The sequence below is a fragment of the Geotrypetes seraphini genome, chromosome 11 (genome assembly GCF_902459505.1).
Source record: "Geotrypetes seraphini chromosome 11, aGeoSer1.1, whole genome shotgun sequence".
Lineage (NCBI taxonomy): Eukaryota > Metazoa > Chordata > Amphibia > Gymnophiona > Dermophiidae > Geotrypetes > Geotrypetes seraphini.
The window spans coordinates 29,003,493-29,019,265 of NC_047094.1; the positions used below are offsets into that span (position 1 = coordinate 29,003,493).

The 15,773-nt window shown below is 46.2% G+C and overlaps 1 protein-coding gene across 6 annotated transcripts in view; it reads left to right on the top strand.

Annotated features, from left to right (window-relative positions):
* SYT17 (synaptotagmin 17) overlaps nt 1–15,773 on the top strand; it is a 114,335-nt gene that overhangs the window by 47,440 nt on the left and 51,122 nt on the right. For all 6 annotated transcript variants that reach the window (XM_033915170.1, XM_033915167.1, XM_033915168.1 and 3 more), the window contains 2 exons: nt 12,658–12,778; nt 15,262–15,417. In XM_033915170.1, coding sequence (XP_033771061.1) covers nt 12,658–12,778; nt 15,262–15,417 — 277 coding nt within the window. The remainder of the gene's footprint in view (nt 1–12,657; nt 12,779–15,261; nt 15,418–15,773) is intronic.

Sequence of the window (15,773 nt, forward strand, 5' to 3'; positions counted from 1 at the left end):
GGACATTCCCTCTGCCGCATCACTGATGATGTCATCATCAACGCAGCACACAGAACGCCTAGCAGGAAAAGGCCCCGAAGCAGCCTGTTTGGAGTGCTGCCAGGGCTGCTGTTTGAAGGAAGGTATGTTGGTCTTGTGGTCTGCGGGGCTCGGATGGGAGGGAGAGATGGAAGGGTCAGCAGGTGTTCGGCTGCGCGGCGGGAGAGGATGGAAGGGATAGAAAGATGCTGCACGGGGGGATGGGAGAAAGGGAGGGATAGAAGCTGTTCAAGGGTTCTGTTGCACAAGGGAGGGAGGGATAGAAAGATGCTGTGCAAAGGTTCTGCTGCAAGGGGGAATAGGAGGGAGGGGAGGATAGAAAGATGCTGCAGAGGGAAGGCACAAGGGGATGGGTGAGAGGGGAGGAAAGATGCTGCACATGTGGGGGAGAGAAAGGAAAGAAGAAGAATTGTGGTGGAGGAGAGGAAGGGAGAGATGATCATTGTACATGAAAAAAAATAAGACATCCCCCCCAAAATAAGCCCTAGTGCGTTTTTTTGGACCCAAAATTAATATAAGACAGTGTCTTATTTTCGGGGAAACATGGTAGGTGGTTTCATATAAAAATAATAAAGTAACACTAAGACAATATTATCATATTAAAACAAGTAGCCGTGGACCAGTGTTTCCTCTAAGGCAGGGGTCTCTAAAGTATGGCCTGTGGGCCACATCCTTCCCGCGATATTATTTTATCCGGTCCGCAGAAGAATTGTGTGGGAATGTGCCCATTGGACTAATTTTCCAATAACAAAAACCACGGGGTATTCATAGATGTCAAATGCATTAATTAAAATTGTACTCAAAATATATTGACATTCCATATTATGTTAATATTATTCACAACTTAATTTAATACTGAATCGTAATTGTATACTTCGTGGTATTTCTTCGAACTTGTTTGGCCTCGATCGACAGTGTCAATTCGGATTAATAAGACTTTAAAAACAGTTCCATCATCCACATTAATGGTTTTATTATATGTGATCAAAATTTGAGACTTTGCTGGTAGTGTCCGTAATCATTAATTTATAATAATTTAATGTCACATACTCTGTAATTAGTTTATACAATTTTCTGCTTTCAATAAAACTCGTATATCTAGAGTTATGTACCTTTTTTTTTTTTCTACGCCCCCACTGAAAAATGTTGAAGTACGCAATGTGGCCCTCGTGGCAAAAGTTTGGAGACTCCCTGCTACACTGTATCATAGGATGCACACAATTGGATACAAATATTACATACAAGAAGCAAAGGCACTAGAATTTGTTCCTGCTGCCCTTTCATACTTGAAGTGGGAACTAGTTAAAAATTTGTACGAAGCACTTGCTGTGTGCTGAAGGGGATGGGATTCGGTATACTGCCTTTCTGTGATTACAGTCCAAGCAATTTGCATATTATATAATAACAATATTAATACAGTTTGTGTATCACGCTAAATCCTAACTAAAGGAGGTTCAAAGCGGTTAACAAAGCATAAAAAGAAATTACAAAACCCCCTAAAATAACAAACTATGGAATTAAACAAAATACTTCCAAAATAAATAGGATAGAGAAAATAAGAGTGGCATAGGGGAAGGGGGTGAGGAAGCTCCAGAACATATACATAATGTATGCATAGATGTATGCTTTTGTCCCAGCCCATCAAACTGTCCCCCTCCAGCTGTTTAATCTTCATTGCTTTCCAACAAAGCCCAACACCAAAATAAGTTTGACACCCCTGCATTATCCTGTATGCAAATGCAGCTGCATGAGCAACGGGACCTCCTCTTTTTGGTCTGCGCTTATGCATGTCTTTCATTTATGACTCAGAGATCAAACAGAATGGTGCATCTCAACTAGACAATTATGCTCTAGTTAAGGGTATTTATTGACAATTCTGGCTGTTGCAGCTGTTAGAACTAGGGGGGCATGTAATGAAGCTACTGAGTAGTAGATGTAAAACAATTAAACTTAGGAATCCTTTTATTAAGGTGTGCTAACCAATTTAGATCATGCTAAATGCTAATATGCCCATAGGATATAATGGATGCCTAAGCAGATAGCGTCTGCTAATCTTTAGTGCGTGCAGGGCAGGATTAATTCGTCGAGGGCCCCTAGGCACACAAGTACACTGGGCCCCCCTGCCCCGCCCAACCCCACCATGCGCCCAGGCGGAAACAGAAAGCTGCATCAGACGGAAGCTTTGGGCAAGCAGCACCGTTTGCACAATTATAGTTCCCGTTGCCTTTCTTACCCGCGTTGCTTGCTTGTCTTACTTTCCGTCGATGTGGGGGGGAGGGGGGCCGCGTTGCTGATCGGGGGGGGGGGGGTTGCCGATCGATGCTGGAGGGGCCCATTGCCGTTTGGAAAAAACAATGATGATGCCCTCCTCCATCGGGCCCCCCCCTGACCATTTTGGGCCCTAGGCACGTGCCTACTTGGCCTATTGGTTAATCCTGCCCTGAGTACGTGCTAAATTGGTGAGCACACCGTAATAAAAAGACCCCTTGGTGGGGTTTAAAAAAGCTTTGGATAATTTCCTAAGACAGAATCAGGTCCAATAGGCTTACTGCATTGGGGAACGATAACTTTCCTCATACATGTGTTGGAAAACCTTGTACTAAGTACAGAATCTTTGCTCAGTGCTACTTCAGGGGTATTTCTGTTATTTTTAATGACAGAACGTGATTCATTGCTTCTCTCTGGAAACTCATTATCTACAAAAAATCAGCTGCTGAGTTAAACATGGCAAGAATGTCTTCCTCCTGCTTTGTTCCTGGACAGGCCTTTGACCTGTTGCAAGGCTGTGGATTGCAGCTGACACCATTGTGTGAACAGAATGGAAAGTATTTCCCATCTTGATATTCTGGTCTCTGATCTGCTGAGGCATGCTAAGAGACCTAAAAATGGAGAAAATGAAGGCAGATAAAGACCATATAGCTGTCTATTCATATCACCTACTATTCCATCGTCTCCCTAAGAGATCTTATATGCTTCTCCCAAGCTTTCCTGAATTCAGTTAGTGTTTTTGGGGCTCATAATCAAAAAATATAAATGTCTATAAAGTGTCCTAAATCAGCACTTGGACGTCTTAATCACCAGGACTTCCATGTGAAGATAATTGAAACCGCTTTTGTACACATCTAGTGAGGTGTCCCAGCCTCTGTGCGTCCAGAGCTCTAGATGGACGTGGTGGAGGCGTGTTATGGGTGGGCTTTGGGCATGCATAAGGGCAGGTTAGGCTTGGACATCTTGCAACGACAATCAAACATTTTGCAAGACGTCCTGGACGGAACTTAGACTTTCAGTGCTAGACCTGTTTTAGAAGCATCTAAGTGCCGCAAAAATGCCCACTGCATGCATCAACATAGGACACCCCCGCGCTCCCCCAGTGCTCACTGACCCCCCTTCCACCACACAAAAATGAGAACAAAAAGATACGTACCTGTCTCTAGAACAGCACCAACTGATATGGGAAGGCCTAGTAGAGCAGCACATAGGTGTCTTAAGTAGGCTTGTGGGTGGACTACTGACCATAGAGAGGAGGACCAAGGCCCAGAAGGCACTGTAACCACATCTATGGTATTAAATATGAACCCATCAAAACCCACCCAAACCCTACTCTACTGCCATATAGGTGCCACCTGCAGCCATAAGGGCTATTGGGGTGGTAGACAGATGGGTATAGTAGGTTTAGGGGGCTCATTCTTTTATAATATCAAAAATTGATTATTGTAATGCTTTATTTCTAAATATTACTAACAAAGAAAAAAGGAGACTTCAGATAATTCAGAACACAGCCGTAAAATTAATTTATAAAGCAAAAAAGTTTGACCATGTTTCCCCACTCTTAATAGATGCGCATTGGTTACCTATTGGCCACAGGATCCTGTTTAAAATATTGTTGCTTATTTTTAAGACATTGGCATTTAACGAGCCTCAGTTCATTTCCAGATCACTGATTCCATACAAACCCAAACGTTCCTTGCGATCATCTGATCAAAATCTACTCTCGGTACCGTCATTGAAGGTTATTGGGACCAGAAGATCAGATATGTTTACAGTTATGGGCCCACAATGGTGGAATTCTCTGCCCCAGTATATTCGATCTGAACAAGATATTGTAAAATTTAAAATACTGTTAAAAACCCACTTATTTAAAGATGCCTATGATTCTTAACATTAGTTTATTTTATCTAATTTAAAAAAACTTGATTATTTTATTACATTGTGTTTTGGTTTTATAAATTCCTTCCTTTTGTTTTTTCCTCTTTTTCTAACCAATCCCAAATATTGTAACTTTTAACCCTATTCCTCAAACTCATGTCTGAATTGTTTTAATTTGATATTTGAATTTATTTTGTAAGTTTCTTCTATCTTAATTATAATATGTACATCGCCTAGAAATTGTAATAGGCGATTCATCAAAAATTAAATAAACTTGAACTTGAAACTCACCATAAGGGGGTTACAGTGAGATATACATTCGATACCCTTTATGTGAAGTTTACAGAAGTGCCCTCTAAGGTGACCCACTGCTCTGTTGGGATGCCTATGTGGCCAATCCATTACTATGCTGGCCCCTCCCACGTAGAAATAAATGGTTTGGATTTGGATGTTTGAACATGGATGTTTTGGTATTCGAAAATGGCCAAAAAAGTTAGATTCCCTAGCCTAGGAGCCAAGACGTCAAATAGGTCTTTTTTTTTATGTGGGCATCTAGCATTTTCAAAAATGGATGTTTCCCTATCCCGATATTTGAACATCTTGCGGGATACGTCCAAAGTCGGACTTAGACGCACCTTCGTAACTGACCCTCCTCGTCTCTATCAGCTCCTCCGGGAGGATCAAAGAGAGATTTGCCATGGCATCCAATTCCTGATATAAACCAAAATATTTCCATTCATAGTTACAGGAAGCTGGGTATAGGGGTGGGGGTGGGGTACGTCATGTTGCTCACAAGGCTTATGACACTTCATGGCTAACAGCTGTTTCTGTTGCTGTGATCTTAGTCTGTTTCATCTTCACTTAAGAAACAGATATTTGAGGTTTGGTGGGGATGAATTTAAAAAATATATTTTTCATTTAATAAAAGCCCTTAGCTGAAAACTGTTTTACTGTCTAGCAGGAATAAACCTCTGGAGCTGCATTCACGCCAGCTCTCTTGGTGGTTGATTGTATTGGTCTTTTATGATAGCTCATATACAGGTTTGGTGATCCCCTGCGGATAGAGCTGATGCTCGTGAAATAAATGCCTTCCTCCACATTGTGCATTGCTGAAAAGAAGCATTCTTTCTAGCTTGAGTGAATAAGGCAGGCCGGTCCCTATGGAGTGGCCAGGACAATGGAGAAAAGATTTTTCACACAGCAGACTGACTGAGTAGCAAGTAAGGAGAGAGCAGGGATATAAGAGTCCACGCATGTCCTTCCTCATAACTCTTTATTTTGTTACTCGTGTTTCTTTAAATCTTCTTGAACTTGCTTTATTTTCTCCGTCCCAACAAATGTGAGAGAGAATGCCCTTTCAGGTAACGAAATAGATCAGCTGTTACCCCTCAATCATTGTGTGGACTGTCATATTTTATGTGTTGGGTTTGATGAATGCCTGCATCAAGCACATCCATTCCACAATACTCTTTTTGGTTTTTTTCCTTTCTACTGTGGAACTGTTGGGTTTCTTTGGTTGTCATGGTGGTTAGAGCTGCAGTCTCGGCATCCTGAGGTTGCGGGTTCAAACTCTGAGCTGCTCCTTGTGTCCCTGGGCAAGTCATTTAATCCTCCACTGCCCCAGGTACATTAGATAAGATTGTGAGCCCACCGGGACAGACAGGGAAAATGCTTGAAGTACCTGTATGTAAACCGCTTTGAGTGTGGTTGTAAAACTACAAAAATGGTGGTATACAAGGCCCCAAAGTGATGGACTGGGTTAGAAATTGGTTGCGTGGAAGGCGATAGAAGGGAGATTGCTCTGAAGAAAGGGATGTTTCCATCCCCCCCTGACTGTATCCCCACCCTGGCATCCTGTTTGTCTATCTTGTCTGTTTAGATTGTAATAGCAGTAGTAGTGTGAAGAGTTTCAGTCTTTGGGAAGCAGAGCTGAGATTGTGATGTCATAATGCCTCGTTCCACCAATAAGAGCCAACCTCATCAGTGATGTCACAATGCATTGATTGTCCTGTACTCCCATCTGCCCTCCCACCCAGTCAGCATATTAACCGTTCCCCTTAATTGTATCCAGGGCATCCTGTTTGTCTGTCTTGGCTGTTTAGATTGTAAGCTCTTTCGGGCAGGGACTGTCTTCTTTGTGACTCTGTACAGTGCTGCGTACGTCTGGTAGCGCTATAGAAATAATTAATAGTAGTAGTAGTAGTGTAACAGTAAAGTAGCAGTATTCCAAGGTGAAACTAGAGAATTCAAGGCTGTGTGTGGAAGATGCATATACCTGGCTCCTCTCAGGCCCCAATGCTCAATGGTCTGCCGTGCACATAAGAGTGTTTGTAGCCAGTCTTACTTGAAAGACAGATCAGCCTCCAAAGCTCAAAGTGTTCTCGGGGGCTTTTACTGATTGCTGTAGCAGCCACCGAGAACCTATGCAAATGCATTACAAGGAACTCATTAGTATTTAAATGCTCAAAAGAAAAATTATGGCACGTCTGGAGCTACCGTTAGCAGTTTGTGTGTGTGTTGTTTGAGTGTATGTCCCACGCATGTGCACAACATATTCAGTGTTAAAAAAAAAAGCAAGCATGATCAGCTGAGCCAGCACTGGAGCTGTGATCAGCTGAGCCGGCACCAGAGCCACGATCAGCTGATCCAGCAGGAGGGAGAGCGGGACTGAAATCAGCTAATTGCAGCTCCGCTCTCCCCCCCCATGCCGGCTCAGCTGATCGTGGCTCTGGTGCTGGGTGGTGCTCTGGTAGCTGATTGTGGGCAGGGGGAGAGCGGCGGCAGGAAGGAAGAAGCCAGAACGTTTGGACATGGCAGTGGCCAAGGGACAGGGGAGCCTGGGAAGTACTCAGCCTGCTCAGAAGAGCTGTGCCTATCAATTTGCTCTTCTGAGCAGATGCCAGGCACAGTTCCTCCCCCCTCCCCCACCTCCCCCTTTTACTGGGCAGATAGCATGCATATGATTTGCATGCTATTTGTGCTCAGAAAAATTGCTCCCAACCTGGTATTTTTTGGTTGCCGGAACTTTAAGTGCCTGGTCCTCGGGTCCTCAGTTCCTATAGTTTGTTGCTTGAAGCCTCAGATGAGCACAGTACTGGTATTTTATCCACTATCCAAAGAATTGCGACCTGGATAGCCAAAAGTGAGAGCAGAGGAGCCTGAAACAGGACCCCCCCCCCCAAAAAAAAAAAAATAAGGGCACTGCGCCAGGGAGCTAATGACGGGATCTGCTGAATATGAACATTATCTGTGTACCAGATTCTAGTTATGTGCCGAGGGCAGATGGGCACGCAAAGTAATTAGTTAATGAGGTGACAACAATCAATAATTGATGTTAATTGGCCCCAGTATGAATTTATGCATGCATCTCTCCTAGACACCATTCTATAACATATGTGTGCATGCTTAAGCTCCGATTCCATAAAATAGGCCTACAGTCGGGTGCTTAGCCAATCTAGGTGCCTAACTTAATTAGTCTTCATTTGCGCCGTTAATTGAAAATTGCAATAACCCCCCCCACCAATTAAATCGCAATTAATTAGATGGTAGGCATCTATCTAGGGCACTTCAAGGTAAGGTGCCGACCAGAAAGTAGGCGTGAACCTGTTTTGACTCAGGCACCGATAGGCATCTAACTTAGGTGCACTCGTTTAGGCCAAGAAAATCCTGGCGTAAACAGAATGTGCCTTATCTTTCAATGCCCACTGGCACCTGTGACTGCTATAGGTACCGCTAGTCACAATTCTACAAACAGCACCTAACTTATGCTTGATGCTTGCGCTCCTTATAGAATCGGGTCTTTAATGCCCCCCTCCCCCCTTTGCAGTTAAGAAGTAGAGTAGCCATTTACCTAGTGGTGTAACGAGGGTGAGATGCACCCGAGGCGGTAGTGCCCCTGCCCTCTTCTCTCCCCCCCTCCCCGCTCCTTCCCAACCCCCCCACCACGCGCGCATGCATCCCCCTTCTCTTCCCCCATATCTCTAGTTTTCCCAATATGAGCAGCATCACGAACTTTCTGCCCGCGTCGTGTCGGCTCCCATGGCAACCTCACGAGTTCCTGTGGCCCAAGCCATGCACCCTGGAGAGAGACAGAGAACGTACAAACTGTGTTTGAGCTGTGGCCGCCAGAGGCCTGTCTCCAGACCTTTCCCTCTACATTAAGAGACCGTCTCCTTTTCTTTGTTGCTCCTGGTCCTGTGAAGTAACAGGACTCGGGGGGGGGGTGGGGGGTTGAGTTAATAAACAGTTTTGCTTTATTCCAACCGTGTCTGGTTGTGTATTCACCGGGCTCACCCCCATCCCTAGCTCATGGTGTCACACCTGATGCTCCTTAAGGGAGGAAGGGGTTTTGGATGTAGCCCATGCCTTTGTCGGTTGTATCTCGAGATAGTTTACATTCAGGCCCAGTAGCTATTCTCCTGTACCCAGAGAGTTTACAGTCTAAGCCTGGGTTACCAGAGGTCTGGATTTCCCTGGACATGTCCTCCTTTTGAGGACATGTCCGGGGGTCCGGATGGCTTTTCAAAAGCCGGCACTTTGTCCCGGTTTTGAAAAGCTTGGAACAAATCACTGTTGGATAGGAGCGCCTCTGCGCATGCGTCAATGCCACGTGATGACATCACGTCCATGCATGCGCGGACACCCTCCTGCCTGGTGAGAGCAGGCAGCGGGGGGCAGGGCTGGGGCGGGATTGGAGGGTGAGACTGGGGCGTAACAGGGCGGGGACGGGTGGAGCTGGGCGGGCCTGGGGGCGGGCCCAGGAATCTGGATTTTCCAAATGGAAAATCTGGTAACCCCAGTTGCCCCATAATCACAAGAAGCAGCAGTGGAATGTTAACTGGGCTTCCCTGGCTGGTTCTTAGGCCACCGCTCTAACCATTAACTACTCCCGAGGATATCTGTTACATGCCGTGCTTTTCTGCAGATGTATAGCCAATTCTCTTCCAGCCTTACTTCATCCTTTCAAAACACCATCTCCTGGTATCCTGAACTTTTCTTAATGATCATCTTTTTTTCTCCTGCTGGTACTGTTAAGTTTCTTTTGAGATTTTTTTTTTTTTATTTGCAAACAACACTCGGAGGAACATTTTGTTTCTTAGGTCTTTTTTTTTAATGTCTTTATGCCTGAAAACACAGCTGGGGTATATTTAAAAGGACAAATAAAACGTGCCTAGTCATGTCTTATTGCTTAATTATAACACACTTATCTCCTTCTCACTGCGTTATCAAAAGGAAACGATGCATTGTCTCCGAAGTGTATCAGCCCATTGTAATAACCATTGCTACAAAGAAAATAAAGCTTTTGGACTGTTCAAAGTGCTGGTGTTTAGATGTGGCACAGTGTGGTAAGTCTGGATCATAGAAAGGGCGTTTTCAAAAGGACGTCGTCGTGCAAACATGACTTTCAGTGAATTGGAATTACATGGGTGCCCAAACACCCACAGTCTCATGAGAATAGTGAGGCAGCTTTGGCTCGAAGTTCACTGAAAACCAAATGATGCGGGTAGAGAGAAAGAATAGCTGTTCTGGAAGAAGTTGTGGCGGCTGTCTTTTAGAAGGTGAGGGGAGATCCAATCAGTGGGCGCACAATTCATGAGGATCCAGTGTATTCATCCTTCTCCTGCATCCCAGTCATTTCTTTAGATGATTCAGGCATCTTCAAGGTGATGAGTAGAAAAGTTGTAATGGAGAGCTGTAGAAAATCTGACCGATGGGAACGGGCGGAAACTAAAGACTGGGGATTAGGGGGAAGCAGGGGGAAATGGGTAGGGCTCGGGCATGCCCAGTGGGGCCCGGGCACTGCACGTGCTCAGAGAGAGAGAGAGAAAAAAAAAATCTCTCTGAGCTATTGGAGAGCTTATCCGCAAATTGGGAGCTGTTGGGACAATACCCATATGTGGCTGACTATCCTGCTGTCCACGGAGAACCTACGTTACAGGTAAGTAACTACACTGTGTATACCGTGAAACAAGTGTCAAGAGGCTGCAATAAGGTTGCCTGGAGTTGCCTTGCACACTCGTTGCTTATATTCTGAAACCAAACTGGGCTTGTGCACCGCAGGACAGGTTTCACTTTCATCGCAGGAGAAAATATTTTGAAAATCTGGATCATATTTATTGACCAGGATGATACAGGGGATGGAACGCCTCTCGTATGAGGAAAGACTGAAAAGGTTAGGGCTCTTCGGCTTGGAAAAGAGACGCCTGAGGGGGAGATATGATTGAAGACTACACGATCCCGAAGTCATCATGCCGTTGTACAGATCCATGGTGAGACCTCACCTGGAATATTGTGTACAGTTCTGGAGGCCACATTACCAAAAAGATGTGCTGAGAGTCGAGTCGGTTCAAAGAATGGCCGCCAGGATGGTCTCGGGGCTTAGGGATCTCCCGTATGAGGAAAGGCTGAATAAATTGCAGCTGTACTCCCTCGAGGAACATAGAGAGAGAGGAGACATGATTGAGACTTTTAAATATATCACAGGCTGTATCGAGGTGGAAGATGATATCTTCTTTCTTAAGGGGTCCTCGGCCATGAGAGGGCATCCGCTAAAAATCAGAGGAGGGAAATTTCATGGCGACACCAGGAAGTATTTCTTCACCAAAAGGGTGGTTGATCATTGGAATGAACTTCCACTGCAGGTGATTGAGGCCAGCAGCGTGCCAGATTTTAAAAGTAAATGGGATAGGCATGTGGGATCTCTAGGGGGGTAAAGTCGAGGGGGGTGGGTCATTAAAGTGGGCAGACTTGATGGGCTATGGCCCTTTTCTGCCGTCATTTTCTATGTTTCTATGATCCTGAGTGGAGTAGAACAGGTACAAGTGGATCGATTTTTAACTCTGTCAAAAATTACAAAGACTAGGGGACGCTCGATGAAGTTACAGGGAAATACTTTTAAAACCAATAGGAGGAAACATTTTTTCATTTGGAGAATAGTTAAGCTCTGGAACACGTTGCCAGAGGTTGTGGTAAAGGCAGATAGCGTACCCATCTGACAGTATTTAATGAAGCAAGTGTTGAAATAGTCAAGATTTCCTCAATGGATACGCATACGATCTATTTGCATAGAATGGGAGCAATACATGCAAATAAATCTCATACATATTTATTGTGGAAATCTTGAAACTTTGACTGGGTTGGGGCCCTCAAGGACTGTGGTGATGCGGTGGACTAGGCCTAATAGCTCGTACAGTGGCCTGAACTGGATTTAATTCCTACTGCAACTCCTCGTGACTCTGGGCTAGTCACCTAACCCTAAGGTTACCAGATTTGCCCAACGTAAAATCTGGACCCATGGTGCTGCCCCCCCCAAGGCCTGTCCCATTCTGGCTGACCATGCCCCATTCTGCCCCCCTCCCATCCAGGCCCGCCCCATGCCCCACCCCAAGCTCCGTCCCCCCTCAACCTGCATGAGCAACGAGCAACATTAGACTGCACTCGCGCATGCACGGATGCCGTCCCGATGTCGCTCATTGCCAGAAGCTTTTCAAAACCCAGTCAAAGTGCCAGCTTTTGAAAAGTCATCCGAATCCCCAGACCATTGCCACCAGGCACAAAATAAGTTTCTGTTCATAATATGTAAACTGGTTTGATTGTAACCACAGAAAGGCGGTATATCGAAACCCATCCCCCCTTTCAGCAGACATTCCAAGGTTTACATTACGTTCTACATAACTGGAAGCCCTGAATATGTATACCCTAGAGGAAAGGAGGGACAGGGGAGATATGATTCAGACATTCAAATACTTGAAGGGTATTAACGTAGAACAAAATCTTTTCCAGAGAAAGGAAAATGATAAAACACAATTTGAGATTGAGGGTTGGTAGATTCAAGAGCAATGTTAGGAAATTCTACTTTACGGAGAGGGTGGTGGATGCCTGGAATGCGCTCCCGAGAGAGGTGGTGGAGAGGAAAACGGTGACTGAGTTCAAAGAAGCGTGGGATGAACACAGAGGATCTAGAATCAGAAAATAATATTAAATATTGAACTAAGGCCAGTACTGGGCAGACTTGCACGGTCTGTGTCTGTATATGGCTGATTGGTGGGGGATGGACCGGGGTGGCCATTTGGTCTGTGTCTGTATATGGCCATTTGGTGGAGGATGGGCTGGGGAGGGCTTCAATGGCTGGGAGGGTGTACATGGGCTGGAGTAGGTTTTAACGGAGATTTCGGCAGTAGGAACTGGGTAGAGCTTTGGATTCTTGCCCAGAAATAGCTAAGAAGAAAAAATTAAAAAATTTAAATTGAATCAGGTTGGGCAGACTGGATGGACCATTCGGGTCTTTATCTGCCGTCATCTACTATGTTACTATGTATGTTACTATGAATCAGTAGAACTTTGAGCGTGAATCATTATTTAAGGCACTTTCACTTTAAAAATATCATAAAGAGGTGTTTGTTGTCACTGGTTTTAGGTGTTTAAATGTTTCTGTTTGTATTTTACATTTTCTCAATCTGTTTCTCCCCTCAGAATGAAGTGGAACTGGGAGAGCTGCTGCTGTCTCTCAATTATTTGCCGAGTGCAGGGAGACTGAACGTGGACATCATCAGAGCCAAACAGCTTCTTCAGACAGACATGAGCCAAGGTTCAGGTAAACAGACGCAGGCCGTGTGATGGGCTGACAGGTGATTACTGTGCACAGATGGGCTGCCCAGGCAATTAGCTTGCTTTGCTGCTTGTGATCCTAGGTTTGTTCTGCTCACTTGGGGGAAGCCTCCAGAAACCGTGCTTCTGGGAAAAAGAACAGGAAAATGGAAGAGGCTATTAGACTAGGATCTGTCCACAGGCACAAAAAAATAAACTCTGATTCACATCAGAGTGCTAGAGGTTTCCTTGTGATCAAGGGGGGGGGAGGGGGCCATTCTGCCCCAGGCACTATTTTGGTGGGGGTGCTGGCACCCATCCTCCTCTCCATCCCCTCACTTCCGGCACAAACATCAACCCCAGCCTGCTGCTCACGCCAGCATCCGCTCTTCCTCTGACATCACTTCCTGAACCTGCGCTTAGGAAGTGACATCAGAGGAAGAGCTGACGCTGGCCTGAGCAGCAGGTTGGGGATTGCTGCTCACGTCATGAATGTTAAATAGGTACGGGGGAAGGGAAGGGGCACACACGCGTGGCAGGAGGGGGCGAGGAAGGAGCGGATGGGGCTATGGGAGGGGAGTCACCACACCGGGCGCTTCGCCACTGCTTGTGATCCAAGGAGGAATTCCCCTGTGGTGGTGTAGTGGTGCAGTCTGCCATGGGTGCAGACCAAAAAGGAATACATTAATCCCGGGGTCCCAATCGTCAGGCACAAATTTTCGGCTCTGCCAGTCCCCCTCCTCCCTCTGACTTCAGCTTCCTGTTCGAGGCAGCAAGCACATGGAGAACCGGAGTGTTGAAAAACACTAGGTATGTCTCTATCAGTGGTGTAATAAGGAGGAGGGCAGTCCTCCCTCGGGCGCCGGCACCCCTCCTCCTCTCTGCCCCCCCCCGCTCCTCCCCCCTGCCACATTGGCGTTGGCTCTCCCTTTGACGTCGTTTCTGGGTCCCGCATCAGAGCTGTCGCTGATGTGGGTAGCGAGTTGGTAATGCTGCTCGTGCAGGGGAAGTTAAAAGAGGTATGGGGAAAAGAAGGGGTGCCAGTGCATGGTGGGGGAGGAAGTGGGCGGGTAAGGAGTGGGGGGGATGGAGAAGAAAGTGGGGGAGGGGCGCCATGGCCCCCGCAGCCTCTCACCCTCGCTACGCCACTAGTCACTATCCTCTTGCATTTTCTAAGGCTTAGTTTCCATTATCCAAGAAGAGAACTATGATCCTTAAATCATTTCAAAGAGCCCTTTAAACGAAAGGGCATTAAGTAGTTAATGCAGGAATTAGCGTACACTGTTGCTATGGACCTGAGCTAACACTTAATGCTGCAGCATTTTCTATTTTCCTATTTTTTTTTTTTTTTAGTGTGCGCTAATTCCTGCTTTAAGTGTTTAATGCGCTGTAAGTGCTTAGACTACTGCAATATACTGCTCTTGGGCCTCACGCGCACCCGTCTCTCGCCTCTTCAATCCGTTCAAAATGCTGCTGCACGACTCATATTCCGTGAGAGCCGCTATTCTCACATTACCCCTCTCCTCAAGTCGCTTCACTGGCTCCCCGTCCGTTTCCGAATACAGTTTAAACTCCTCTTGCTGACCTATAAGTGCATTCGCTCTGAAGACCCCCGATATCTCTCCTCGCTCGTCTCCCCCTATGCTCCCCCCCCCCCGTGATCTCCGCTCGTCGGGCAAGCCCCTCTTATCTATACCCTTCTTTTCCACTGCCAACTCCAGACTCCGTCCCTTCTTTCTTGCGGCGCCGTATGCCTGGAACAGACTGCCTGAATTAATCTGTCGTGCTCCGTCCCTGGCAGTGTTCAAATCCCAGCTAAAGGCCCACTTTTTTGAAACTCCCCCCTCACTGCTGTCAGATACCTATGCCCACTATAACCTCCCCAACCTTGAAATGTCCTGTCTAAATTAGATTGTAAGCTCTTCTGAGCAGGGACTGTCTATTGTATGTTAAAATGTACAGCGCTGCGTACCCCTTTCAGCGCTATAGAAATAATAAATAGTGGTAACAGTAGAGGGGAAAGGGCGGAGAGAGGAACTGGACTACAGACCTGCCAAGTCTCCTGCTTTCATCAGGAGACTCCCGCATTTGCGGGTTCTCTCCCGCCCTCTTGCCACTGTGCCTTTTAACCGACGTGAGCAGGCACCGACGTACAGCTCGCGTCGGCTTCGGCACTCTCTCTGACATCACTTCTGGGAACCGTGCCTAGGAATTGACATCGGAGAGCGTGCCAAAGCTGACGCAAGCAGTACGTGGGTGGCTGCTCACACTGAAGTTAAAAAGGTACGGGGAAGGGGGAGGCGTGCACGTGGCATGGGGGGGTGGGGGAGGGGCGCCATCGTTCTGGGCACGCTCATCCTCACTGCGCAACTGACCCAGCCAGTTTTTGTTGTAGTGGCATGAAGAAACACTTCCTTCCATTTTTTTATTTGAATAAATGAATTTAGTTTGTTCATTTGCTTTTTTTTTTGTTGTTGTTGTTGTTTTTAGATCCCTTTGTGAAGATTCAGCTAGTTCACGGATTAAAATTATCCAAGACGAAAAAGACCTCTTGCTTGAAGGGTACAATAGATCCATACTTCAACGAATCCTTCAGCTTCAAAGTTCCACAAGAAGAACTAGAAAATGCCAGCTTAGTGTTTACAGGTAGTAACGCCATTTCCAAATTCTCTTTGGCTGCGCACTTATGTTTAGTGTTGCCATATTTTTTATGAGAAAAAAAAGAGGACACTTGGCCCCGCCCTGTTCTGCTTCAGCTCCGCCCTCTGCCCCCCATCTCCTTTCCGGAGCTCAGGGCTGCATCTGGAAAGCCCCCAAGCATGCGCAGATGTGACGTAATGACGTCATACACGTGCACGCAAGCGTGTGATGTCATCGCATCCCATCCATGCATGCTCAGAGCCCCAAGCTCTGGCAGAGCCGAGGCTGTCCAAGACCTGGACAAAGTGCTGGGTTTTCTAAATCCTCTAAAAAGAGAACAAGTCTGGGTAAATCCGGATGTC